The following is a 24,606-nucleotide window of genomic DNA, read 5'->3' on the forward strand; positions in this document are numbered from 1 at the left end:
TCCTCTTCTCATGTCCAGATTTTTTAGTGTAGTCTCTAACAACAGAAGTACTCCCCCGCCCCGCAAAAACAACCACCATGCATTTGCTTTATATAGAATTTTAACACTATTTTGAGACTTGGTATATATTTAGTACCGATAATCAACATTTCTCAAGTTATTGCATTTCCTACAGAACACCAAGTCAAAGCTTTATTAATTTGTCTGGAGACATATAGGGACTACTTGCTTTTCTTGGGAAGTGACAACACTCATAACCCACTAAAAGAAGCTAACAATTTTCCTAGGCTAATTATAACATGGAATGAATGTCCTTTAATAACATTCTTTATTATGAGAATAAATACATAAAACAAATGCAATATATTAGCCACATGTCCTCATATACATTCAGAATATAACAGGAAGCTAATAGGCATAATCATCAGAACTAGTTGAACAAACAAATTTTTACTATGCCAACAACACTGGAGGAAAGCTGGAAAGTTTATGCAGTAGTAGCAGGCAAAGAACATGTGATTTCAGTGTTTCCTTGACATTAATTTAAAGACAAACATATTGTAATTTTAAGCATAAACTGACAGAAGTGTTTAGCTCCGTGCGGTGGCTGTTTGAGGTTGTTCTGACTGCAACTGCTTTCCAAGGTATTCCCTGAAATACAAAAAAAAATTAGATTGAGAAACATTCTGGAGAGTGGGGAGTAGGATAGTGGTGGGGAGTATGAAGTAGAGAAAGAGGAAAAACCCTTAAGTTTATAATTATTCATTCAAATAATGCCTACTGTTGCTAGTCAACAGAAACTACTATGAGAGTAACTAAGCTGTAGGTATCCATCATCTATCCCTCTGAAAATAAGGTACAAACCAAACATCAGCAAAGTTGTCTGGAAAAAGAAAAAGCCCAGTGATAATATTTAGAAGTCCTGGGAACTGTTAAAGAACACCCACAACGCCCACAGATTTTGCTTGCTGAATATACATATCAGAAGTTACGGCAAGGTATTTAAAAGGATGTCTTCCCATAACCCAGCTGCATGAACACAAGTGATACCGACAGACATACTGGCAACTTAACCCGTACACTAGCAAAATAGCCACTGACTGAAGAACTGTATGTTCAAGTTGGAAGAAAGAAAAGATATCCAAGCCAGGCCCACTGTATACCAACACTTTCTTTAAAGTGTTTTCCTCACTATTTTGAAGTGCACTAAGTCACTTATTTCATAAGCATCCTCAACACTAGAACAGACACCCCCCAAATTCTTAGCATTTGCCTTAAGCAACAATATCTAAATTCTATGGAAAAATACTGCACAATTCTTCTGAATGTTCCCATCTTTCACTGTCTCCTGTGGAAACAGTTCAACACTTCAAAGAATCACAAAGCTGAAAGAGGTCTTTAGTAACATCTGGGTTGTTCCTTGTTAAAGAAAATATGCTTCAATAATTGTACCACTGTATCAGCTGAAAGAGAGGTTTCAGGATCTGTGAAACATAGGTGTTCTTTTTCCATTGCTGATCATACACTTAGCACCACAGTTTTTCCTCACTACACAGGTATTTCAACCTACAGAAGTTAAACATTAGCAGCAGTTCAGAGAAAAGATGTTCAGAATGAACCAACCTAACTCAAGAGGATGCACTTTTGCTCTATTAAAAAAAAAAAAAAAAAAAAAAAAAGAAAGATCAGTTCTTATTGCACAGTCCAAAGACTAGTTTTCAGTTTAGTGTCCTGTTGAACAGCTATTCCCTATACATTACAACTCCTATCGCACAATGAAGTTTAGCATCACAACTGTACCACCCAACAGTACTTTTCTCAGTTTTAAAGTTAAGTATCTAGAAAAGAAAAATTCCTATAAAGTATGTTAACTTCCAATTCCACTAGCAAAGAAAATAACACATAATTTGTATGCTGAGCTGTACGTTATGATTTAGCACCTTCCTTCACAGCTTTCTCAGGTGTGACTGCAGGATCACAGTATTTTAATGCTTGGGCTGCACTCAATAGGCATGACTTGATCATAAAAGGTAAGTTACCACCCTCAAAGTAGAGACTCCCGATGGCAAAGGAGGAAATGAGCTGCTCTTGTGGTTTTGCAGGACCCAAAATTGTACCATCAAAATAAACAAAATTTGACAGCTATCCAAAAAGATACATCTAGCAACTATGGAAGGGCTTCCAAACTCACCAAACCTCCTTCTGCTCCCTCAGTGTTTGGTTTTTTATTTGTTTCATGCCTATATGCATGTGCTGATTCTAGTATTTCTTGTCTTGACATCTAGCCTTGAAAGCAACTGACACTTGCTGCATGCGTGGCTCTGCTCACAGCATCACAACCCTGCAAAGTTATTTATTCTTAAAGCACACATGAACCATTTTGAATATGAAATTCCTATGCAATTACTTAGAAGTAGGAAAAATCAATCAAGCTAACAATCTGTATGAGTACAACTATTGCATATCTTACACTGGTTCAGATGCAGGCTCCAGGCTTACTAAAATCCAACCATAGTGCAGTGTATTCAGCAAAAATCTTTGAGAAGGCAGAGCAGTAGCATATTTTGTAGGCACTTAGTGCCTTAACAGACATATATAACTTCTGAGGACATATGGTAGATAGTACAGCACCTTCCCTATAAAACCTTTTATTTTGGTCATTCATTTGGAACATTTGTGAGGTTTAAGCCCAGGGACAAGGAAAAGCTCTTATCCCCTTTCCCCATACAGAATGAGTACCTGCAGTTACTGCTTTACATTGCCATGCTGCAAACCCAGGTGAAAACCCCATACTGTCCCTACCACATCACTTCTTTAGCCACCACCAAGGGCCACTGAAATGGCAAAAGCCTTGTCACACCTGCTGTTACAAGTACCAGTTAATTTTCTATTTGGTTATCATTTCCAGTTGAGTTCATTGGTTAACCTAGGACAAGTTCTTGCATGGTCTATGCCAGATGATGATAGGGATTGGTAATAGACCAATAGGAGGATTTTAAACAGCTTCCCAACATGAAGCTTTCATGTGCAGCCTTAGGAGAGCAGACTGATGAAGTTATTCTGCCAGGCTTTGGTCACTTCTCTCTCTCACCTTCCACTAAAATTCAAGCTATTGAGAGTAGCTTCAGTAAGACCCTGTTCTCTGTCTGTGAAAATACATACTAAAAGGACAAGAAGATTCAAGCTGTTTTGGTTTTGTTTTGTTGGGGTTTTTTACATACTGGCATTTCATCACAACAGGAGGTTAAGTAGCACTGTAAGCTTCAACCTTCACATAGGTGTCCATCACCATGCTATTACAAATTAAGTGTCTAAGATTTTTTTATTTATCCTGCACTGTTACTTAGTTAAATCTTAAAATAAACTGGGATTTTTCAATTACTGTTTACACCACAAAATTAAAATTACCTTTAAGTATGCAAGCATTCAACACATTGCACTATAACAGCACGTACAGTGAAAGAAGGATAGATCTTGTCACCAAGATAACAAATGACCTCATAAAATATTCAAAACAGCATCTGACAGATTAGAGATGCACACTACAGTGGAAAGTAATGAGGTATTAGACTTGATTTTTAAAATTACAAGCTATGAACCCATGAATTGGACCACTCCACCCTATTTTATTCTGATTTTATTAGTCCTTCCTTCATCACTTCAGAAAAAGAGCACCTTTACCATAACAAAAGCACTGTGGTCAGTTTTGCAAGCACATCAAGTTTCTAGATGGTTAAACTCAGAAGCAAAAGTGTATGACATATGAGTGTGGCCACTACTGGCAGAGATTTACATGTGCCCAATTAGCTCACACTATACACCAAGACAAAATATATCCTGCTAACATTTGACATAAGTGAGCTTTGGGGCCTACATACCCATTGTCTTTCAATACACAATCTTACCTGTAATACCATCTTTGCCTTCTAACCAGGCCAAGCAGACCTGCAGAGTGTCGCTCAAAATGCATTCTACAAGATGTACAAAATTCAAGTACGAAGTTGTGGAAAAGAGCAAAATACTGTCCTGGCCACCACCAAATTCAGTCACCAATTCATTCCACTGGAAAGCTGCCTTTTACCTTGAGTAGGCATTGTGTTATTGTCTACAATACTTCAAAAACCAGTCAGAAGTAATAAACATTTTCTTAATACAAATATACCAGGTGTCCAGCCATTACATAAGTCTCATTTTTCCTTTAAATCATTTAAGAGGATGAAGAGAAATGAAATTCTATGTACCAGTAGTCCAATAATATTGAGTATGTTTACATATAATGCTTTACTCCTTAACAAGAAGGCAATTTGGTCTCCAGCATTAATCATCAAGACGTAAAGTTCATTAAGCAAAGGCCCAAGTGCCTTGGAAGTTCACATTTGCAAGTTTAGCTCTTCGAAACAAAAAGTTCCACTTTGACCATTTTCCTCACACTGGGACAGAAAGGCCTTCAAAACCATCCTTATTACAAAGCAGATGAAGCTAGTTCAGACACACTTGCATTTACAGTTAACCACATTCAAACATGAAACAATTGATTCAGTATAAATTTACAAGAGCACAAAATTATTACCTCTGTACTGCAGAACAGCATCAAAACATGCAAGTGTAGTATACCACTTTTGAGAGTAACTACAAAATACTCCATTTCTCAACTAAAGCTCAGATCAACAAAACTTGAAACACCACATTATCTCACTTGGTCATTCAAAAGTCTGACAGTGAGGCATAAGTAATTTCCATTTACAAATTAATCTTCATTCATATTAGAATAGCCAAGTGAGATAGATCCCTTCCACATTAGCAATTTCCCCTTTTTCAGGCCTATCTTTGAACACATTTTCTGCAGTACCCAATGTGCTTTCCAAAAAGAAAAGGAAACTTATGCAACTTAAACATGAATTTGTTGCATCTCAAATCCTTATTCCAATTTGTTGCCTCATTCCATTTAATTTAATTGGTTTTGTTGGCAGATGAGAGACACTGACACCCTCAACCTGAGATATACTGAAGTGTCATGGTAATTGCAACAAATGCTTAAAGGTCATTTAGGAAAAGGCACAAGGAACTGATCCAACCCGTAAGCCACCAAATTCAGCGAGTAAGGAATAAGGAGATAATTGCAAAATGGCACAAGACTCTAACCTGAAATTTTATACTGATATTCAGATGGAGCAAAGGACCATTGTCAACAACAATCAACCTATGATAAATGGGGAAGTTTCAAGGTACATACAATGGATTTCCAGAGGCCATAAAAGGAACAAGCCTTGCAATTTAAGTAGTACTACCTTTAGTGTTATAGCCCAAATTCCAGTGCAGTTAGATTTACCTGTCCTTTAAAGAAAACTGAAAATTCTTTTTAGCAGGCAAGGGAAGAAAGGTAGATAAAGCACAGAAGAAAGGAAGGGTGAAATTTTCACATTCTCTCTTTTCTAACGACATTTAAAGTCTTGCTTCCAATTTATTAAAGAACCAGGTTATCCAAAAAATATTTTATGATCTTGAACATCTGTAACGTCTAGCTTGTTTTAGCAGACTGAGGTTCCTAAGAGGCAGAATGCTTTCCTTTGACAAAGAACAATATAAAAATATTGATTTTATTTTTCTCTATCTAAACATAAACCTAAAGTCCCATGCTTTTGAAAGTGAAATTGAAAAGCTAGTTCTAAAGAAATTCTCCCCCTTATGAAAGAGTACAGATGTGTAGTAAAGCTACAATAAAGTGCCACAGGACTCAAGACACTCAAAAGACATTGCCAACATACACTGTTACAGACAAATCATAAAAATATGACAAATAGTTAAACAAGTTCACAGGACAGGCAGGAGATGGATTAGTTTGAACAGACAGAACAGTTTTGCCGTTTTTATGTTGCATTTCCACTATGATTCTAATAACCTGGATTTGTTGAAAGAGACAGAGCAGTTCTAGTAATTTATTGTGGCTTCACAAATAAGTATTCAAGTTACACAACCAATGTATTCCCAGCACTAAGCAGGCTAAACTGTCTCTTGAAAGCATTGGTCTGGTTACACTACAAAAACAACTCCACAGATGCAACAATCCCTGGAAACTTCTGAGCAGTAGACATGAAGTGGCAATACCAGGACAAGGTTGCAACCACCTCTCGAGTCCCCATCTAATCCAGTGGGGGACAAAGCTGGCACAGCCACCCTTGAACCCATTCCAACCATGTACACCTGCCTTGCTCACAGGGAACACATCCAGGCATTCTGGTAAGATGGTATTTTTTGTTCATTTAAGTCAAGTGAATTGTTTTCTGCTAACAAAGTCCCTTGAACCTGGTTATTGCAGTGTCACATTAACACTAAAGGTGGCCAGGAGAAAGGCAGGTGAAGCTGGAGAGGGGCCACCACAGATGCATTTGCCTTGCTACAGAGCCACAGCCATGGAAGTCAGCAAAGAAAATAAAGAAACCAGGCTCAAATCAAACCTGGAGCTATGTTAATATTTGGTTCCTGAAATACAATATTAACATGTCATACTGCTGGATCAGAAGTTATGCCACTGCATATTTTTATATATTATTTTATATGTAAAATATATACTAGATATATTTTTAAATATACCATATATACTTTATACATTACATGCACTGCTCTTCACAGAAGTAAATAGAAATAGTACATCTATGAAAGTAGTAAACTAAAAAAAAAGAGACATCTCCCTAAAGAGCTTCGTTGGGAAAACTGCCCAAGCTGGAGTGCCACCACACAGGAAAATTGCAGTTCTCTTCTGTCACTTGTTTGCTGAATAAAATTTTCTTCCTTGGCTCAGTGGATTAATGCAATACAAAATATTTTGAGAAAAAGGTGTTAAAGATGATAAAACATTTGTCTATTATACCAATGCAGACTATAAGCAGTGCTGAAAGTAAGCCAGCACAAACAAGCAACAAAAACAAAGAAGAAACAAATGTAAGCAACAGAATCAAAGCTACTTTGACCAGTTTGGGCCTCATCATCAAATTGAAGTGTTTATAAATTATCTTATTTCCAGTGGAACCATGGTGATTTTCACTATGTATAGGTCAAGTACATACATTTGGCCTTGGATCTTAAGAGAGAGGAGATATTGCAAAAATCTCTGCAGTGCTCAATATTTCATATAACAAATTCCATTTAATGCAAACAAGTAGAACAAAAGCAAACTGTTAAGACAAACAGCACCTAGGACATTTTTTCACCTTAGTTATTCACAATAAAGAGAACATTCTCATGTGCACACTAAAACTAAACAGCCTGAATGGTTGAACAGAGGGATTATAAACATTACGTGAAAGTTCTTTTTTTTTCAAATGGACCTTGTCTTCGGCTAAATGCAATAATGATCTGTAGACTGCCTCTTAATATCTCCCGATTACTGAAAACATTATTTATAGCATGGTTTATCAGCCCTCTCTACAATGTGAAATGCAAAATTAATGTGTGTCTTCAGACCGAGACACCTCCTTTTCACTCAGCAGCTTCCCTTCAGAAAGGTTTTGTCCATTTTTTGGAAGAGTAATTCTAGACTTTCAGTTCATAACTTTACATACAAGCTATAAAGAAACAGCAGATCAATGAGCTCCTATTACAAGGCTATTACTCAAACATTTTATTAGATTTTAAAAGAAAACTATGAAATTCAATTCAATATATGCCTTAAGCCATTTTTCACTTATAAGATGTGCTAAGAGCTAACACTTACATAGAGCCATTCTGTGAATTAAAAAGGACCAACTTGACTAAACCACGCAACTTTATGTGACAGTGGGTTTGTATTTAATCAGAGTATTTTGTTGCCACAATGAACCATAAGCAAAATGCTTTCAACAGTTAGGAGCTTTAAGTTGGCACAGAATATTTCAAAATGACTGACACAGATCATGTTTAACTGAATTTTCCTATCAGAAAATCAAATCCTTAAAGTAACACGAATCAGAAGTGAAACTATCAAAAAGTTACTTCTTTGGTGACATGTTTTTCACCATAGCACATGAAAATGAACAATGTCTTTGATAAAGGAAAATGCAAACTGAGCAGGATGTTGGATATATGCAAAATATTTGCTCCACATGTTTTACAAAGAGTGCAGATCTCATAAGGGAAAACATGATCACAGTGTGAAATCCTGCAAAGCATATGCACAATACAAACCACAGTCCCTACCTGTATGGAACGAAGCTTTACAAGAATACATATTTATGTTCAAATAAAAAGATGGAGCACTCATACTAGGATATCAAGTGTGCCTATAACTAATTGGATTTTTGCCTAACTTGTCTCATTCTAGCTAAGAACGGTCCTCTTAAAAAAAAAATTAATTTTTATCAGAGACACAATCTCTCTCCTCAAACTTCTCAGTTAACTTCTGTTAACTACTTAAAAAGGAATTGTATTGATGAGGAAGGCTAAGAAACAGGATAAATACAGTGGTTGCATTATCATGTAGGCATTGTTTCCTAGATTTAAGCCTACTCTATTAAGCATTACATGTCTTGAGTGTTGGGATGGGAAACAAAAGCGCGGGGCGGGGGCTACAACAAACTTCATGGCTGCCAGTTAACTATCATTACACCTTGCACTTCTTGCTACCAAAAGCGAGCATGGTACAGAAGGTATCTTAGGAGATACATGGACTTTACAGAACAAAGTTTATACCAAATAATAGTGGCAAATGTTGAATATTCAGTGCTAACTCTATAGAACAACAGCTTCTAAATATAGCATACTGCAAATCCTAGGCAGTTTCAGATTTTAACATCTCTCTGCATAACTAGTCATTTTAAAAGATGGTAAGCAAGTAATTTTGTCTGGGATGTGCACTCTGAAAATCATATATGAATCTGTTGTATATTCAAAGCTTATCTGAATTTGTTGCTTCATTGAGTATGCCATTTATTAATTTTACTTCCAATACCATACCTGAACATGCATCAACGATGCATCCTAACTCCCACCGTTTAGCATCTGCCAACATACTCGTACTCTCCATGTCAGTATCAATTCACTGACTAGCAGTTTATTCTAAAAGTCTGGCTGTTTAAAGGAAGTTTATAGCTCAGAGCCTGCCCAGGTGAAAGGACCCTGGGGAGATGAGGCATGACACCTGAGCCCAGAGGCAAGAGATGCAATCCCTCCCTAACAGCAGCTCACTACTACAGCATAAGCAGAAATGTGGGGCAACACACTCCAGTAGTTTAGTCAATGGGAGCAACTGCCAAAAGATGCTACGAGTTCTGCCATTACCCTGATTCAGCCAGAGGAAAAATAAACAAGCTTGCAATCAGATCCCCTATGGTTTCAGTAGCACTTGCATGAATGCTGAAGAACATTTGAGCTACAGAACTTAAGCCACTGCATTTTACTTTATGTTTGCATGAACAAAGAGCACACATAATCCATCTCTGCACGTCTGCTAAACTGGATATAGTAACAATTCTCTTTTATCTCTGACCTCTGGCTCCCAACTCCCAACAGTACTGCTACTGACAGAGCACGAAAAAAAGTAATGTGCTACACTTACTACCTGAGTCATGAGCAAACCTTCCTGGACCTAACCTGGCTAGAAGACAAGCAAGTGGTGGAAACTAATGCACTATGCTCTAGATGACCAGTAAGATCATAAATAAATTGCACATTAAATGCAGAACATCGAGAATTCACCTAGCTCTTCATCTAGCTCTTACTTTAGTAAAGCAATAGAAGGCTGGAATTAACCCCTTTAGAATGAAGCCAGGAGACTATAGGTTCACAAATCTTAAAGACAGAAGATTACTCCCACTGCTCAACTTCAGACACTGAAGCTCCTCTGCACTGCCCTGAAAAACAACCTGCTTCTCTCTGTTGTTCACAGAAGGTATTTGGGCTTCTAACTGTGGGTGTTTTGAGTCACAACATTCCATCCCAGAAGTTCAGTAAAATGCTGTGCTGTGAAGCACATGAAAGGCATGTACTTCATCTGTAGAGATTAGTATATTGGGTTTCTTTAAAGTGAGATACGTAAGTGCTGTCCATTTAGAACTTAATGATTTGATTCTTCTAAAGTCTGCATCATTAAAAACGTTGCTCCAACCAGCACTAGGTTCCCCAAATCAGTTTCTAATACTAAAATGGTCAAGTTGGGTATTGCCTCTGAACACCAGCAAAGCCAAGGAATAAGGAGATGATGTTTCTTGTACATAGTTAAAGCACAAATTGAACAGGACACACAAATAATCTGCATCATCACTGCCATGCCGAACTCCCCCATCTGCCAATAATAGGTTTTTACCATCAGCATGGGGTGCCACAACTAACACAGTTCACATGAGATTAAAACACAGGATTAATCACCATTTAAAGACATTAAGTGATGCTAAAAAGGTACCTTTGCTCCCTGCTTCATCAAGTGCATAACTTAACATGCAAATGTAACTGGAATATTTCACCTGAACTTACCTCATCTGAAAAGCTGACAGCAGTTACTGATTTTGCCAACCTAGCTTCACCATTTAACAGAATGCCTGACAGTCTGATTTCCCCCCATTTATCCCTGACTTAAGAAAACCCCTAAGGAAAAGCCAGTTGAGCAGCCTGTAATGAACTATTCAAATTACTTAGGAGTTAATTGTCTCCAAGTCGAGTTATTAGCAGTCTAATGATACAGTTGCAGAATGCCACTTCAGCTGCCCCATGACACTCCCTCGATTCAGGTACCAGAAGTTTTCCTTACTCTGCTGCTCCGGGCACAGCACTTGCACCAAGCCTCAGCCTGGCAGAACAAGCCTTTATTTTCTAATCCTTCTCTCGGTTAGCCTCCAGATCTAGGAAGAGCCTGACTACTTCTGTCTTGATGTGTCAAAGATAGTAATGCAGAGTTGTTCCATGCCAATTGAATTCAAGGAAAAAAACAATTGCTTTGAGTGAAATAACTGGAATTCCAAAACACATGAAAGCAAGGGGAAAAAATGCTTATTTCTTCCCCAACTCTGAAGAGCAAGGTAAGCAAAACCTTGAAGTTGCTGAATAATCCGTCTTATAACAAAGCAAAGCTAAATAAGCACTTGAACTGCACTGTGCAGCAGTCAGGGGACTCTGCTCTCTTCTCCCCACACAAGCTATGAAACAGAGGAGCTCCTGACACGCATCAAAAGCCAGATCTATACAAAGACAGATCTAGCTTCCCACACACAAATGATGTGTCATCTCCTTAGCTTAAGCTATCTGATGTCCATTCCAGGGGGAACACTGCTTTGGCAAATACAAGCCAAGGACAATGTGTCCCAGAGGCTTGTTCCAAGAGATGACAATATGAATCTGAAAATGGCACTAACTTAAAAACATCCTTTTCATTCACACCTCTGAAGATCTTAAACTAGATATAGTTGCAATCTCAGTCAAAAGTCTAAAGGTTCACAAACTGTGAAAAACAGGCACAGAAATGTTCATGACATTAAAAAACAAAACAAACCTGGAACACCAGAGGTGATGTTTTTGAAATTAGTATCCTTAGGTTGAAAATGAGAAAAAGCCAGATTAGGCATCCGGGAAAGCTTTTACCAGCAGTGAGGTTTGTGCTGAAGACCAGAGTTTTATATTTTTATTACCAGATTTTCAAGACATCAGAACACACGTTAAACAAGAGCTGTCCCCTCTGCAGAAGGTAAATGAGTAACTAAGCCTTCCACTTGGTAATCTCTATTTAGCTATAGCCAGTTTATAGTACTCAGAATGCTTCAAATATATCAGAATAGCATAGTGAGAAAAGAAGGCTATCACGAAGCTGAGAAGCAGGGTAGAGTGTAATATACAATAATGACCCAAAATTAGGTTGCACATGACCACACATTTGGTCTCCATCTCCACACACTCAGAAATTCAATGTCATTTACCGAAGTCCTCCTTACAGGTGGAAAATATTAACTCTGGATTTGTCATAGGTTTTTAAATGTGTGTTTCTCTGCTATAGAAGGTTCCCACAGTATGAGAGAGGGAGGAAGCAGGATAAAATTAATATAACATGCACGAGAATTAAACCCCGCATTCTTCAGAAGAAAAGGGGGAAAACTAGCTTTGTTTTGCAGAAGATACACTGCAGAGAAGGGACAGGAGCTTTTTGTCAGCCTTGCTAGCCTGTCTTCTACAGCAAGTAGGTGACTTAACCTGTCAGAATGTGCTTGACAAACCTTGTTCCTCTACCACTTTCACATCATCACTACTCAGCCTTTTAAAAAGATCACACTGTGTTAGAATCAAGAAAACTAACAGAATTTATAGGTACTTCCAAGCACCAAGCTTTTGAGAAATAAAAGGTTGTTTAAGTGCAAAATTAAATTAGTTGTTTGTATCTCAACATCTATGTTCTAACGTACTCAGATGTACTGTTGCATTTTATCTTTCTCTAAGGCAATGCTAAATTGCAAATATGAGCTTTGGTGAAATCTTAATTAATAATCAGATTAAGAATTCCTAATTAGTATTTTTAACTCCCCATGCTTTATGCTTAGCATACCTAATTAGTTTGGCAAGTTATATAAAGTTACTGAAGTTTTTCAAAACTTCAGCCCTTCAATGCTTCACTATAAAGGTCCTATGCTCTGTTGGAAAGGCAGCATCAGCCACCACCAAGTTCTGTGGCAGAACATGCCAAGACTTCAGGGTTTTTGGAGCTTTGTTGGAGAACTAGTCACCAAACAATGAAAGAAAAACCTCATTTCAAATGCTGTTCTCAGCAATTAATGAAAGAGATACCAGCGAGTGATTTTCAACTTCATCTAACCAACCAGCCCATGAGCTTCTGCTACTCCAGGAGCTCAAGAAAAGTCATACTTGCTATTTTAAGGGGTGTGACAGAAGAATAACAGTGTAGAGTAGGGGAAAGGACTACAGCAAAGAACAGCAATGCAAAAGAATGGTCAGGCATGCATTCTGCAAAGCAACTGCCAATTAAGTACATGAACAAGTGCAAGCCTAAATTACAGCTCATATTGAATATTAAGCAGTTCAAGTAAGTTAAAATATATTGTTCAAGTGAATTACTCATGTGACATTCAATCATGCCAGGTGAAGCTACTGAATTCAACTGCAACCAAAATACACAGAAAAACTAGCTAAGATCATACACATTAGCATCATATTGCTCTATCATTTAAAAACTGTAGTCTTACCACATAAAAATGTTATTCCCCCCTTAAAGAAATCTACTGTCTTGAGTCCTCTCTCCACACACAAAATTTTTCTTACTGTTAGTAGTATGTTAAATAATCTTCACATACCAGTTGTGAACCATCAGCTTCTGCACAGCCAATAGTGCATTATAACGAACTTGTTGGTCTTCATGATGCATGTGGTTCATTACCAGCTGTTTACCACCAAGTTGTTCAATCACTCTGAAAGAGAGGAACAGAGCAGGTTTTTTGACATTACTTCAGCTTCTGGGTATCTATCCTATCCAACTACTTCATGTTCAAGGCATTAAGAGGTTAAGTCACATAGTATTTATTTTATTAAAAGTATTTATTTCTTAAAATATACATCTTATTTGACATGTTACAAATGCAGATCTCATACTATCTCCTGGGGTTATTTCCCCCCCCCCCCCCCAAAGAATTCACAGTATCAGGAAGTATTCATACTGGACTCCTGTTCGCTACCTACTACTCTCTTCCATAAATTTTGAAATAAACAACAACCAAGGAAGGTGCCGTCTTCAGAGAGGGTCATTTACTTTACACAGCTTGCTAAAGAAAGAACTCAATATTGGCTTGAGCGGATTGGCAGTGTGCAACACTATCAATTATTATTTAGGAAGAGGTAGTGCTCTCCCCTCCATAAATTGATGATAACCAGGTCACTCCATTTTTTTATTATTTTTTTTTCCCCAAGATTAAAGCCCCAATCCAGTCCAGCACTGCCTAATCCAGAAAAATTGCTTCTAATCACACCAACACCTATTAAACCACCCACCTGGTACTCTTCATAGTACTTTTTGCCATTCAAACTGTACTACAGCTACAGCTATTCTTGCACAAGATGCAAAACTGGCTGCTCAGTTACCATTTCCAGAAAATTGATGTGTTTGAGCTGCATCTTTCACTACAAACTTCGCCACAGTAGTCAGCCATAGCTTTTTTTATAGCTATACCAAATCCCACATGAAATACTGATGAAACCTTGTATCACATTTCATGAATATATAATTTCTTAAAAAAAAAAAAAAAAAAAAAAAAAAGAAGGCAACACACTTAAAACCTGAAAAAAGTATCACCATCCAGATGACTCTTTACATGCAGCATTTTGGTCTGTCATATCAAAGAAAGTTTGGAAAGAATTTGCAAGGAATAGGAATGTATAAACTGATTACTCACTAACTTGCCTTTTTTTTTTTTTTTTTTTTTTAACATCGGTTCACTCACAGGCCACTGAGTAGTTAAACAATACGCTGTGAAGAGGCTATCATTTGTATTACTCAACATGATGCTATCCTGCCATTCTAACCTTGCATTAGCTATCTGCTTTTATTACTGTTCTTTTCACGGCCAAATTAATACATTACTGCTGCACAACACATGTTTTTGTAAACTGCAGAACAGGTATAAAGACATAGTGTGGAGATGAAAAAGAATTTCCCATTTAATTTTATGACTCAGTCCAAACCATTCGGGAGACCACAGGGAATATAATTTCCCAACAATATTAAAACATTTAAGGATGTTTCACACAACAGGAATGCAATCAGAAGAGTGCAATTGTTTTAAGCTGGAAAATCCTCACCAAGAATTCAAGAAGTTATTAGTAATGTAACAGATTAAAAAAAAAACTTTATACCTGCCTTAGGTTGCCTCACACTTTTAATCATGAGTTAAATATAAAACCACTGCACACAAAGACAAGACTATGAAACACAAACAAGAATTTTTTCCTTATTACAGGACTGACTTAAAACACTGAAATTTCAGGAATTTAAAGGAGGCAGAAAAGGCATTAAACTCAAAAGCTTCCTTACGCTAGGAGCACACATGAATCAAAATAAAAAGTTAAAATCCTATCATCACAAATGGTAAGAATATTTCAGATGACAGCATATCACTGAAATTATGACTGTGAATATGAAAAGTCAAAGAACAGCGTTACCATTCTTGCATAACACTGCCTACTGGTACAAATCACCTCCCAGGCAGGTGTTTTAGACCAAAAGGTAAGCAACTGTGAGGAACGTTCACAGTGAATCCTGTTCCTTCAAGTTCCAAACCTGCTCAAAACACTACTTTTAGTTCTGTTTTCCCTCTCCTCAACTTCTGCTTACTTTACAGCAGTAAAAGAGTCTAGTGGGCCAGTTATGGTATGTGCACATCTTCTGCAGGGATTGTTCCCCATAATAACAGTGCACTAAGCCAAAACAATGGCAATTCAAGCAAGTTTCTAGATGCTCAAAAGCCAGACTTTACCATGACACATTTAAAGAGAGAAAGAGGAGACAGAAGATGAAGATAAATGAGAACAGTTTAGACTGTTGTAGCAGAAGATATTAATATAAAATCCACGCTACATATCTAAAAGCAGACCAAGGTGAAAAAGGGAATGCATTTAAGCTGTTCCTGAATCATGAGCTAAAGAAGGGAATGGCTCTAGGTATCAATCTCTTGCACATGCAAAACATAAAACCCATGTTCACGGCATTCAAGTGATTGAAAGTGTTGATCTTACATAGCAGTAACCCTTAGGGCCACATGGAAGTTGTGCTGGAGGCTGACCTTTAGCCTGCTTTTATTTTCAGTGACAGAAAACACCAATGCAATACTTTATTTCTGCTGTTACTTTGTCAGAAAATGCATGTTGCTGAGCCTCATTAGAAGCCCGTGGTGCTATTGCCTTGAGAACTTGGACCACAACGTGCAATTTTAAAAGGCAAGTTAAAATTATTTAAGCTGACAACATTAGAGAACAGCCAAGCAAAGATGTACTATTTAAACAAACTTCTTTTTTGTCAGACAAAGGGAAAGGTTAGCCAGAACTGTAACCCGAGGTCTCTGCTGTGTGCAGCAGGTCTCAAGAAGGTTTAGGTTCTAATTTGCCTCTGCAGCCTTCAAAGGCTGAAGAACGATCCAGTTAAGAGTTGAGGATAAACACTTAAATGAAACAAAAGTATTTAAGACATTTGAATTCCCTTATTCTTATAAACCAATGAATAGCATCCACTCAAAGTGAGTCATGCAATGAGAGTGTGAAATGCCAACCAAGCGTGGGAGCAGTAAACGACTATATATCAAAAACCATCATGGTAAGAAATAGACTATTACGTGGGAACCAACACACAGTCCTTAGGTATTTTAAGCTTTTAGTCCTAAAATTGCTGAAGTCATACTTTGTAACAGTACACTGGATTGCAAACTAAATTCTTTAAAAGAAAGATTGAGGCATTTTAGTTTGTCCATCAGAACAGAAAGCTAAATAAACCAAGTCTGTAAGCAGAAAGCAGCTAAAGTATTTGATAATATAAGAATTTGATATAAGAAATGTGGGTTAGAATAGTATCTAGGACACTTCTTATTTGCTGATGACCACTCCTTTTGAAGGTTGACACACTTCTGAATAGGTTTAACAGCCTGGGAGCTATGCAGAGATGTGGTCCTGCCAGCAGTACATTTTCCCAACTACAGACAGAGAAATGCAGGTCCTGTTTATTCACTCATCCGACTTCATAGCTTTGGTCCAGCAACTGCATGGCCATACTAGCCCAAGCATTATGCTACATTTGGGTAGATGTGTGCAAGCTGTTGAAAAAATTATGGCAAACACCTAATAAAATGGTTTCAGCCAAAGGGCAGCTCAAAGCAGGAGCAACCAGTATTAGTCCTTCAGCTTTGCCATTTGTAGGCAGCAGTATGAGTTTCCACCTTATTGGAGGATATCTTGCCTCCCTCCAAATACCAGTTGTCTGAAATCTCTTCTGGAAGACACCAGCTAATTAGCAAACACACAGCACTGCTCAGTACAAGTGGTACACACTTGAACACCTCTGACCTTTCTTAATGGATCTAGAAAGCTGTTAATTTGTTCCAATAATCTAAAAACATCTTCAGTTCAAGTTGCTTACAGGACTACAAGGGCTGTCTTTCTAGAGGGAACAAACGTTTCTAGCATATACGGCATGAAGTTTCAGTCTGTTGTTCATGATTCTACTACTGTCAAGATAGTAGTCTGCACAAGAAGTGTTCATGAAATTCCCAACAAGCCTAAAACACCATTTTCATCTCACCCATTAAACCCTATGCAGAAACCGTCCACTTCTTTGCTACAAAAATTAAGTCAGATGTCCCTTTAGGTGACTGATGAGCATGATTCCTGCAAAAACCAAAGGCCCTTTTCTGCTTCAGTGGTGGACTTACTTTAGAGATACAATTATTCAGCAAATATCTTTGCTTACAGGTTTTTAAAACAAAACAAAGCAAGAAAACATAGCAATGTCTGTCTGTATATTTTGACAGGAATTCAGGTTTACAATAAACATTAACACTTTCATCAAAATGTGTATTTGTGTAGCTAAAAGAAAACACGCTAAAATAGAAGAGCGATAACTGAATCTGTGCTAACATCACTGAAATTACAATAGCAATTGTTTGTGACAAAAATCTTGTCTCAGCAGTCTAAAGTCACAGAATAGACTTAATCATTGTTGAAATAGTCCCTCCCTACTGTAATTCCAATAGTTATAGTCCAATAGTCATAACAGGGTAAAAATGATAAGTTGATGAAATTCTTGAGAGCTCTTCCAACTTCTTCTGGTACATATCTTCTGCTTTAGTCTAAACAACTTATTCAGGACTTCTTTTGACATAGGTTCCCTTCACCGTTAAGAGACACTGAAATATATTAAGTCAAAGATCTAGTGTGGTTTTTCTCATCTGATCTAGTTAGTGTTTTCTCACTTTCCCAGTGAATTAAACTTATGCATAACCTGCAATCCCCATGTAGCATATTTTAATATAAATAAGCAGAAAATCCACAGGCAAAGTAAATACTCTAGTATATTAGCTAGTCTCTGGAGTAACAACATACTGGCATTTTCCTTACCGTTTCCCCCGGGGATAGTGTCGTACATATTCTCCCACATCATGAGCAGCTACAGCCAGCACTTGTGGGTCATCAGAAACCTCCAGAAGTTTCGTCAGGATTCTAGGAAAGGATTTGAGACAATCAAGTCCCAGATTTTGCTTTGGGATTTTCTGGTTGTTTTGGGTTTTCTTCGTTGTTATTTTAAGTTATCAGTGATTTAAACAACAAAGCCTGTAACCATAGAAATGCTTTACAAGTCACCCAAACAGCAAAGCTAAAATAGAACTTTTTTCGAATGCGCAGTTGCACTTAAACCAATGGAGATCCCACCTTAATTACAGAATTATTAAAAGCATTCACTAGAGTGAGTTTAGTGAGCCACATCTACAAATACCTATAACCAAGGTTTACAAAATATCTCCTTTTTTTACACATGGGCTTCAATATTAACAATTTTGAGTTCAAGATAACTGTACTAACCAAACGTATAAATATTTATAGATTGGGACAGGGGTGGGACACAAACACAAAGCCTACACAAGGCCAACAGATGCTGCTGCTTCTGTTACACAATAGACCCCAGTCATGCTCGCAAGCTGTTCCCAGCTCCTGCACTATGGATTCAGAAAGCGGTAAGGCCACATTGCTCGTGACAAAGCAAGGGTGATACAACAAGCCTGCTATCTATCAGCCTTTCCCCAACTCCATTCCTCCCCTCACCTTACAACGGTAGCCTGGCTCAATGCTGGATAGAAGGACAAAAAGGGCAGAATTTTATGCAAAACACTGTTATACAGAGTCATTTAAAAATTAAAAGGCATCCTAGCAGTTGAGAACAAAACAGCACACCGAGTTCTTTGGTCTGTGCAACTGTGAACTTCTCTTGGTTCAAGACCATCAACTTTATCTCAAAAACATCACTAGTTCAGTCAGCTGCTGTGGTCTAAAAAGCAGTTCTGTCCTAACTCAAAGACTGAGATGATGAAAGCTATACCTTGTAATTGACTCCAATCTTATATATCAGTTATTTTATTAGCATGAACAGACATACAGAGCTGTAAGAATTAGAAAACAGTTCCTCAACTCTTAATATTATCTGCATTTTTTAATGAAGTAGTTTAATCAGTTTTAGTGGAAAACAGCTACCAGTCACACTTTTCTAGCCAGAAATGAGAAGGGGGGGGGAGGGAGGGGGGAATTACACAGATACGAAGGTTAGGCACTAATAGTAAGTTTAAAAAGGTCAAACATACAGATTACTGGAAAATTAGATTCATCTACATTTAGTGAGATGACAAACATGTTCTAATCACAGAAAGTTAGTAACAAGTTGACATAGGTAGGTAGGTTAAAAATTCAACTGGAATTAAAAAAAGAACATTCTGTAAAATTAAATTACCACAGCCAATACCTCTCTAGAGGGCAGAAGGTGACAGATGAAGCACTTTTCATTTTAAAAGAACTCCTAATTTGAACAAGAAGTAGGAGCAGAAACTTGAACCATAACACTAATCAGAATTCACTAAATATCCATACAATATTGTTGAACAAAATGTAAGTCCAGCATCACTTGCTTAAGAAGTCAATAATGGTGGAAGGTAGGAAAAAAAAGTAAGCTTAGCAGTAAGCTTAGGTATATTAGAGCTAGAAAACAAGTAAGCTGGCCGTTAAGGGGAAATAAAATGATGTGGCTTGAAGCGAATAAAGGATTGTCTGTCACATGTCTTACAACACAGAAGAGAAGTTCGGAGGTACAAGAATCTCCCCACCACACTGTGGGAGAGGCGGTTGGTTTTGGGGATGGTGGGGGTATTTGTTTGGGGGTTTGGATTTTTTTTTAAAGGAACTATTGTAGATCACTGTCTTTGTGGCAGCACAAGCACAATAAATTTTCCTAACAGTCCCAGAACCAGGAGAGACGATTACAGTAAAACAGTGCAATTGCTACAGGAAATACTAAGCTTCAACATCAACTTCATGTTGCAGTTGGCAGCATCTCAAATTTTTAAGTCTATAATCCTACATATTTAGCAATATGCCCTCAGGGAGGAATTTATCAGACTTGTTTCGTGAGGTTTCAGGGCAGACTGAAATGCACGTAAAGCTCAGGATCAGCTTGCTCTTGCCACGCCTTCTAACATCTCACATGCTCCGCTCGACCTCCTCATTTCTGTTAGGTCTGACACTTAGCCAATACTGAACAGGAAGAACACCACGTGTTACCAGTTAATGACAATGCAGTTAAACAACTAGGAGCTCCTACAAGCTATTTAAGACCTAGACATCTTTTGAGTACGTACTTTCATAAGCCAGCAAATAAGTCCTTGACTCCAAAAGGAAAGATAAGCTTCAGCTTCACTTCATCTAACAATTTACATACACCAAACACAGTCCCAAGACAAAATAGACAGACTGCAACATAATGCTGCAAGTCAGATCTTCCATGGAACAGTGCCGCAACTTTCAACTCCCAAGTATTCAAGACAGGAGTTCATTACTCAGATCAACAACAACACACAACACAAAACTAAGACTAAGGTATGGTAAAAACATTTTCATTACCTCAGCATAGCTTTTTTTTCAAGTGAAAGCATGAAAGAAGTCAACGGCACAAATTTGCATGCAAGTTAAGCTACAGGTATTCCCTCTATCATTGTCATCAATATATTTTGATGACTAAAAGCAAATAAACAATTCTGCTTCTGAACAAAATGAACCATAGATGAGTAAGGCCATACATTCTAAAAATAGCAAGATGTTCTGACTTGCTTTCATTCTAGACATTACTTCATGTTGAAATGTAAAACCTGTATTAGATATAGGTTCAGTTAAACACAGAAAGTGTTAAAGAATTGTGTGACTTAAAACTTGAAAACTTACTTGAGTAGTTCATAATTCTTCTCATTTAGTCTTACAGCATTCTCCCGCCAAAATTTCTCAGACTTGTGTACAGGACTCCACTCCAGTCTTCCTGACTTGAGCTCAGAACTGTACTCATCGAAGGAGCTGCAACACAAAAGACCTAAATGAAATATTGGCTAAGCTTCTACGAAGAGTTTGAATCGCATGCCCAAGCCTGTCCCTAGCCACACAAAGCTGGAGCACAACTTGCTATGACACATTTGGAAGTCAGCTCTCTGCAGAGCATAAGAATTGTTCCCTGTCTTAGAGTTCAACATTTTAAAAATAAGGTATGAAAGGCAAGAGAAAAATTTGTTTTCAAGCATACTCCTCCATCCATCCCAAAACTCAATTCCTGGAGGGAAAAACACACACACACCCTCCCCCCCACCCCGCCCCCCCCCAAAAAAACCCAACCCAAACAACAAAACAACAACCAAAACCCAAACAAAACACAGAGGAAAAACCCAAGCCACACCACCACAGCATTTGGAAATTTAACTGGCTGTTTTGCCTGTTATCTAGGTTTTAACTTCCCCAACCAAGGATCCCAGTACTTGCGTCTCATCCAATTCAACCTTTGAGATGAACTACAATGTGCAGTTCAATTTATGCACAAGAGCAAGAACTAGGTAAATACTAGAAAAAAACTTGCGTTAATCTGGACAGCAAAATGTATTCTAATTCAGTAGTCTTCAGCATAGACTGGAACTCCTACGAGATCCATCTGAAGTCCTTTAACAATTTATCAGTTACAAAGATCACACATCCAAAAAGTGAAGATTTTCTATTCAGCCTGCAAATACTTAGAATAGGAAACTTATATATACAACCAGCATCTCTGTACGCTCCACCTTATCAACTAGCACTTACGTATCATAATCCTGCACTTTATTTAGCCTTAAAAAAGAAAAAAGAAATTTCAATGTTCATATAATTGCATTTTTTTAATGTTCACACTGCAAAGCATACCTAAGGTCCTGCACACTCTCACCAAGCTTGTCCAGTAGAAATTTGATATCTTCACTTATGTCTTCATCATCATATTTCTGCTGATCCAAATTCTCTAGTTGCTTTAAAACTTTACACTGAATCATGGCAAGAGCATATTCTTGGCGAGTTTCTCTCTCAGTAGATTTCTCTAACAAATTCTAGGAAAGTAAAATTTTATTTATTGTTTGTTTGAAGAACAGACTACTTCTGGTATTTTTAAGAAATTCTTATTGGCACTTTTTAATTTAGAAAGTGACAGAATTGACCACTTCCCGAAACAATCTCTTCAAAGAAACAAAGCATGAGTCTACCACACAGTGTCTGCTTTACCCTACCTTTAGTAGCATAAATTGCATAGAACTGACATTGCTACACAGGAGGAGTATTAATATTTGCCACTACAGCAGATGAAGAGGATCTTAGGGAAAAAAAAAAAAAAAAAAAGGCTCCGTCTTGCAAGGTAGAAGTAATGCAACCATATGTGCTGAAAAGGACAACCACCACTGCGTTCAAGTTTGGGTCACTTAGACCTTTTTCCTCCTAGATTGTATGCTACCTTCAATACCAGAAAGCATGAATTCACTTGCTTTGATAATTTTCCATATCAAATTGGACTGACTACAAAGACTATTCAAAGAAAAAGGGCAGGCTTATATCCCAAATTCCAGAGTCTCTGCCATAAACAACTACTTTTATCTGTGATTATCATTTTGGCTTTCTGTGCAGCAATAGTATAAAGCAGAAAAGCCTTAAAAAAAAAAAAAAGGTCTGGATTAGATCAGTTTCTTTTGAATTTGGGAATATTCCATCTAGACATTTTTTATTCAAACAGAAGCTTGTTGGTAAGACTGGAATTACAAGCACAGAATGTAACAGTCAAGTTCCAATGTCATTTATTCATTACATTTCTACTCAATTTAATCAGCTTCAAATTACGTTGTTCAATCAGAGCTAGCCACCTGCACTTTTTGATAAAGCTGAAAACATGAATTCCATATAAAAGACAAAGTCCTTAACAGAACATGTGTTCATATAACTAAGCCTTAACATCTACCAGAAATAAGCAATGAAACCATATAGAAGGAATTTGACTGCATCACTCATTTCACAGAACCGTTACACTTAAGGTTTCTAAGATATAAGACATCATATTCGTTATTAAGGCAGAACACTGCAAATGAACCTTAAAACTTGCATACTGAAAGTAAGTCATATTACTGCTTTTAATGGCTACATACAATTAGCTTTAATGAGGAAAAGAAAGTTTCTATTTTGGTAAAAGAACTGAGAAGTAGAAGGCAATTTACAGAAAGTAATGCTAAATCACTTACTTATAAGTACTAATGAGAGCGAAAGAACAAATAATGAATTTTAAAAGACAAAATTCAACCAGTTCAAGGAGTAGGTATATAAACAGGTAGATAAAGTTTCCAAAGAAATCCTAGTGAAGAGAATTATAGGCAGATATGGAAGCTACTCCAAATTATTACCTATCTCATACCATAGTAGAGATATTCAAGCTTTTTATAGTGAAATTGAAAGGATATGTTAGGAAAGTACAAACAGGAACATATGACTAAATAGAATGGATCAGTAAACTACTCTGTGATTAAAAAAAAATAGTGTACCAAATGAGTTACAGGTAGGAAACAGACAAAAAAGACAATGAAAAATGAGGAAAAAACATTTTAATAGGTAAAGAGAGAAAGTAATTGATTCGAAGTAGACAGAAATACCCAATACCTGTTGCTTTATAGACAAAAATTACATTACAGTTACATACCGCACACCATTAACTTGCCAAAGAGGTGAAACAGGTCAAATTTGGAGAAATCGAGTATTAGAAAAGAGATATGCAACCTGTCAAGACTTATGGCATACCTTCAGTAATGCACAGGCAGTAGGGATGATTGGACAAATCATTAAGCCCTGTCCTTTATGCAATTCACCTTTTTTTTTTTTCCCCCCCCATAAACTGATACTGTGGCCTCTCACACAGGAAGAGGGTTATTTTGCCTCTGCTACCTATTTTAATTTTGCTTCAGAACTCACAGCTCTGATGTCTAATTTCTAATGTATTATTTCCTGGCTGCCAGTTTATAAGCTCATTTTCATGCCATGTTAGAGAAAGAAAACAGCTAAATTAATTTCCCCGAAGCTTGTAACAGAACCATCTTATTCTTTCTTAGCCTTTATTTATTAAAAGAACTTGGCTTCGTTTTTATTTCCTCTTGCAAAACACACTAAATCTAAGAACTAACAATTATTTCTCCTACTTTTTATGATCTCAGAATTGGAAGAAGTTGGATATGAACTGCTGAGCCCCTTGACTTTTTTTTTTTTCCCCCAAGCTGTCTTGCTATATGTCCCTGCTTAATCCTAACATTAAGATCCTAAAGAACACTAGAACATCTAGAGGTCTACATAGTAAGAATACCCCCTACTGAATACCTCACACCACTGACCTCCTTCGACACGATAAATAGCATAATCTTATGATCTACCTTATTCAGAAATTTTTCAAAGTGGCAGATGCTTTTGGCTAGAGAGACCATTTAAGTCACAGAGTAAGCACCTTCATACAGCTAATTATTGCTGATCAGCGAGTCAGTAAGCAACAATTCCCCTCTCCCACCCTAATTTGCTTGCAACATCTACTACTGGCACACAATC

General features: G+C 37.3%; 1 protein-coding gene across 5 annotated transcripts in view; it reads right to left on the minus strand.

The window, feature by feature from the left end:
* Positions 1-311: 311 nt before the first annotated feature.
* ATP6V1H (ATPase H+ transporting V1 subunit H) overlaps positions 312-24,606 on the minus strand; it is a 50,247-nt gene continuing 25,952 nt past the window's right edge. For all 5 annotated transcript variants that reach the window (XM_049829425.1, XM_049829444.1, XM_049829464.1 and 2 more), the window contains exons 10-14: positions 21,913-22,091; positions 20,920-21,045; positions 18,058-18,159; positions 13,260-13,373; positions 312-651 (exon numbers count right to left, since the gene is read on the minus strand). In XM_049829425.1, coding sequence (XP_049685382.1) covers positions 591-651; positions 13,260-13,373; positions 18,058-18,159; positions 20,920-21,045; positions 21,913-22,091 — 582 coding nt within the window. In that variant the 3' untranslated portion in view covers positions 312-590. The remainder of the gene's footprint in view (positions 652-13,259; positions 13,374-18,057; positions 18,160-20,919; positions 21,046-21,912; positions 22,092-24,606) is intronic.

The sequence above is a fragment of the Accipiter gentilis genome, chromosome 2, assembly GCF_929443795.1.
Source record: "Accipiter gentilis chromosome 2, bAccGen1.1, whole genome shotgun sequence".
In the NCBI taxonomy this organism is placed as follows: Eukaryota; Metazoa; Chordata; class Aves; order Accipitriformes; family Accipitridae; genus Astur; species Astur gentilis.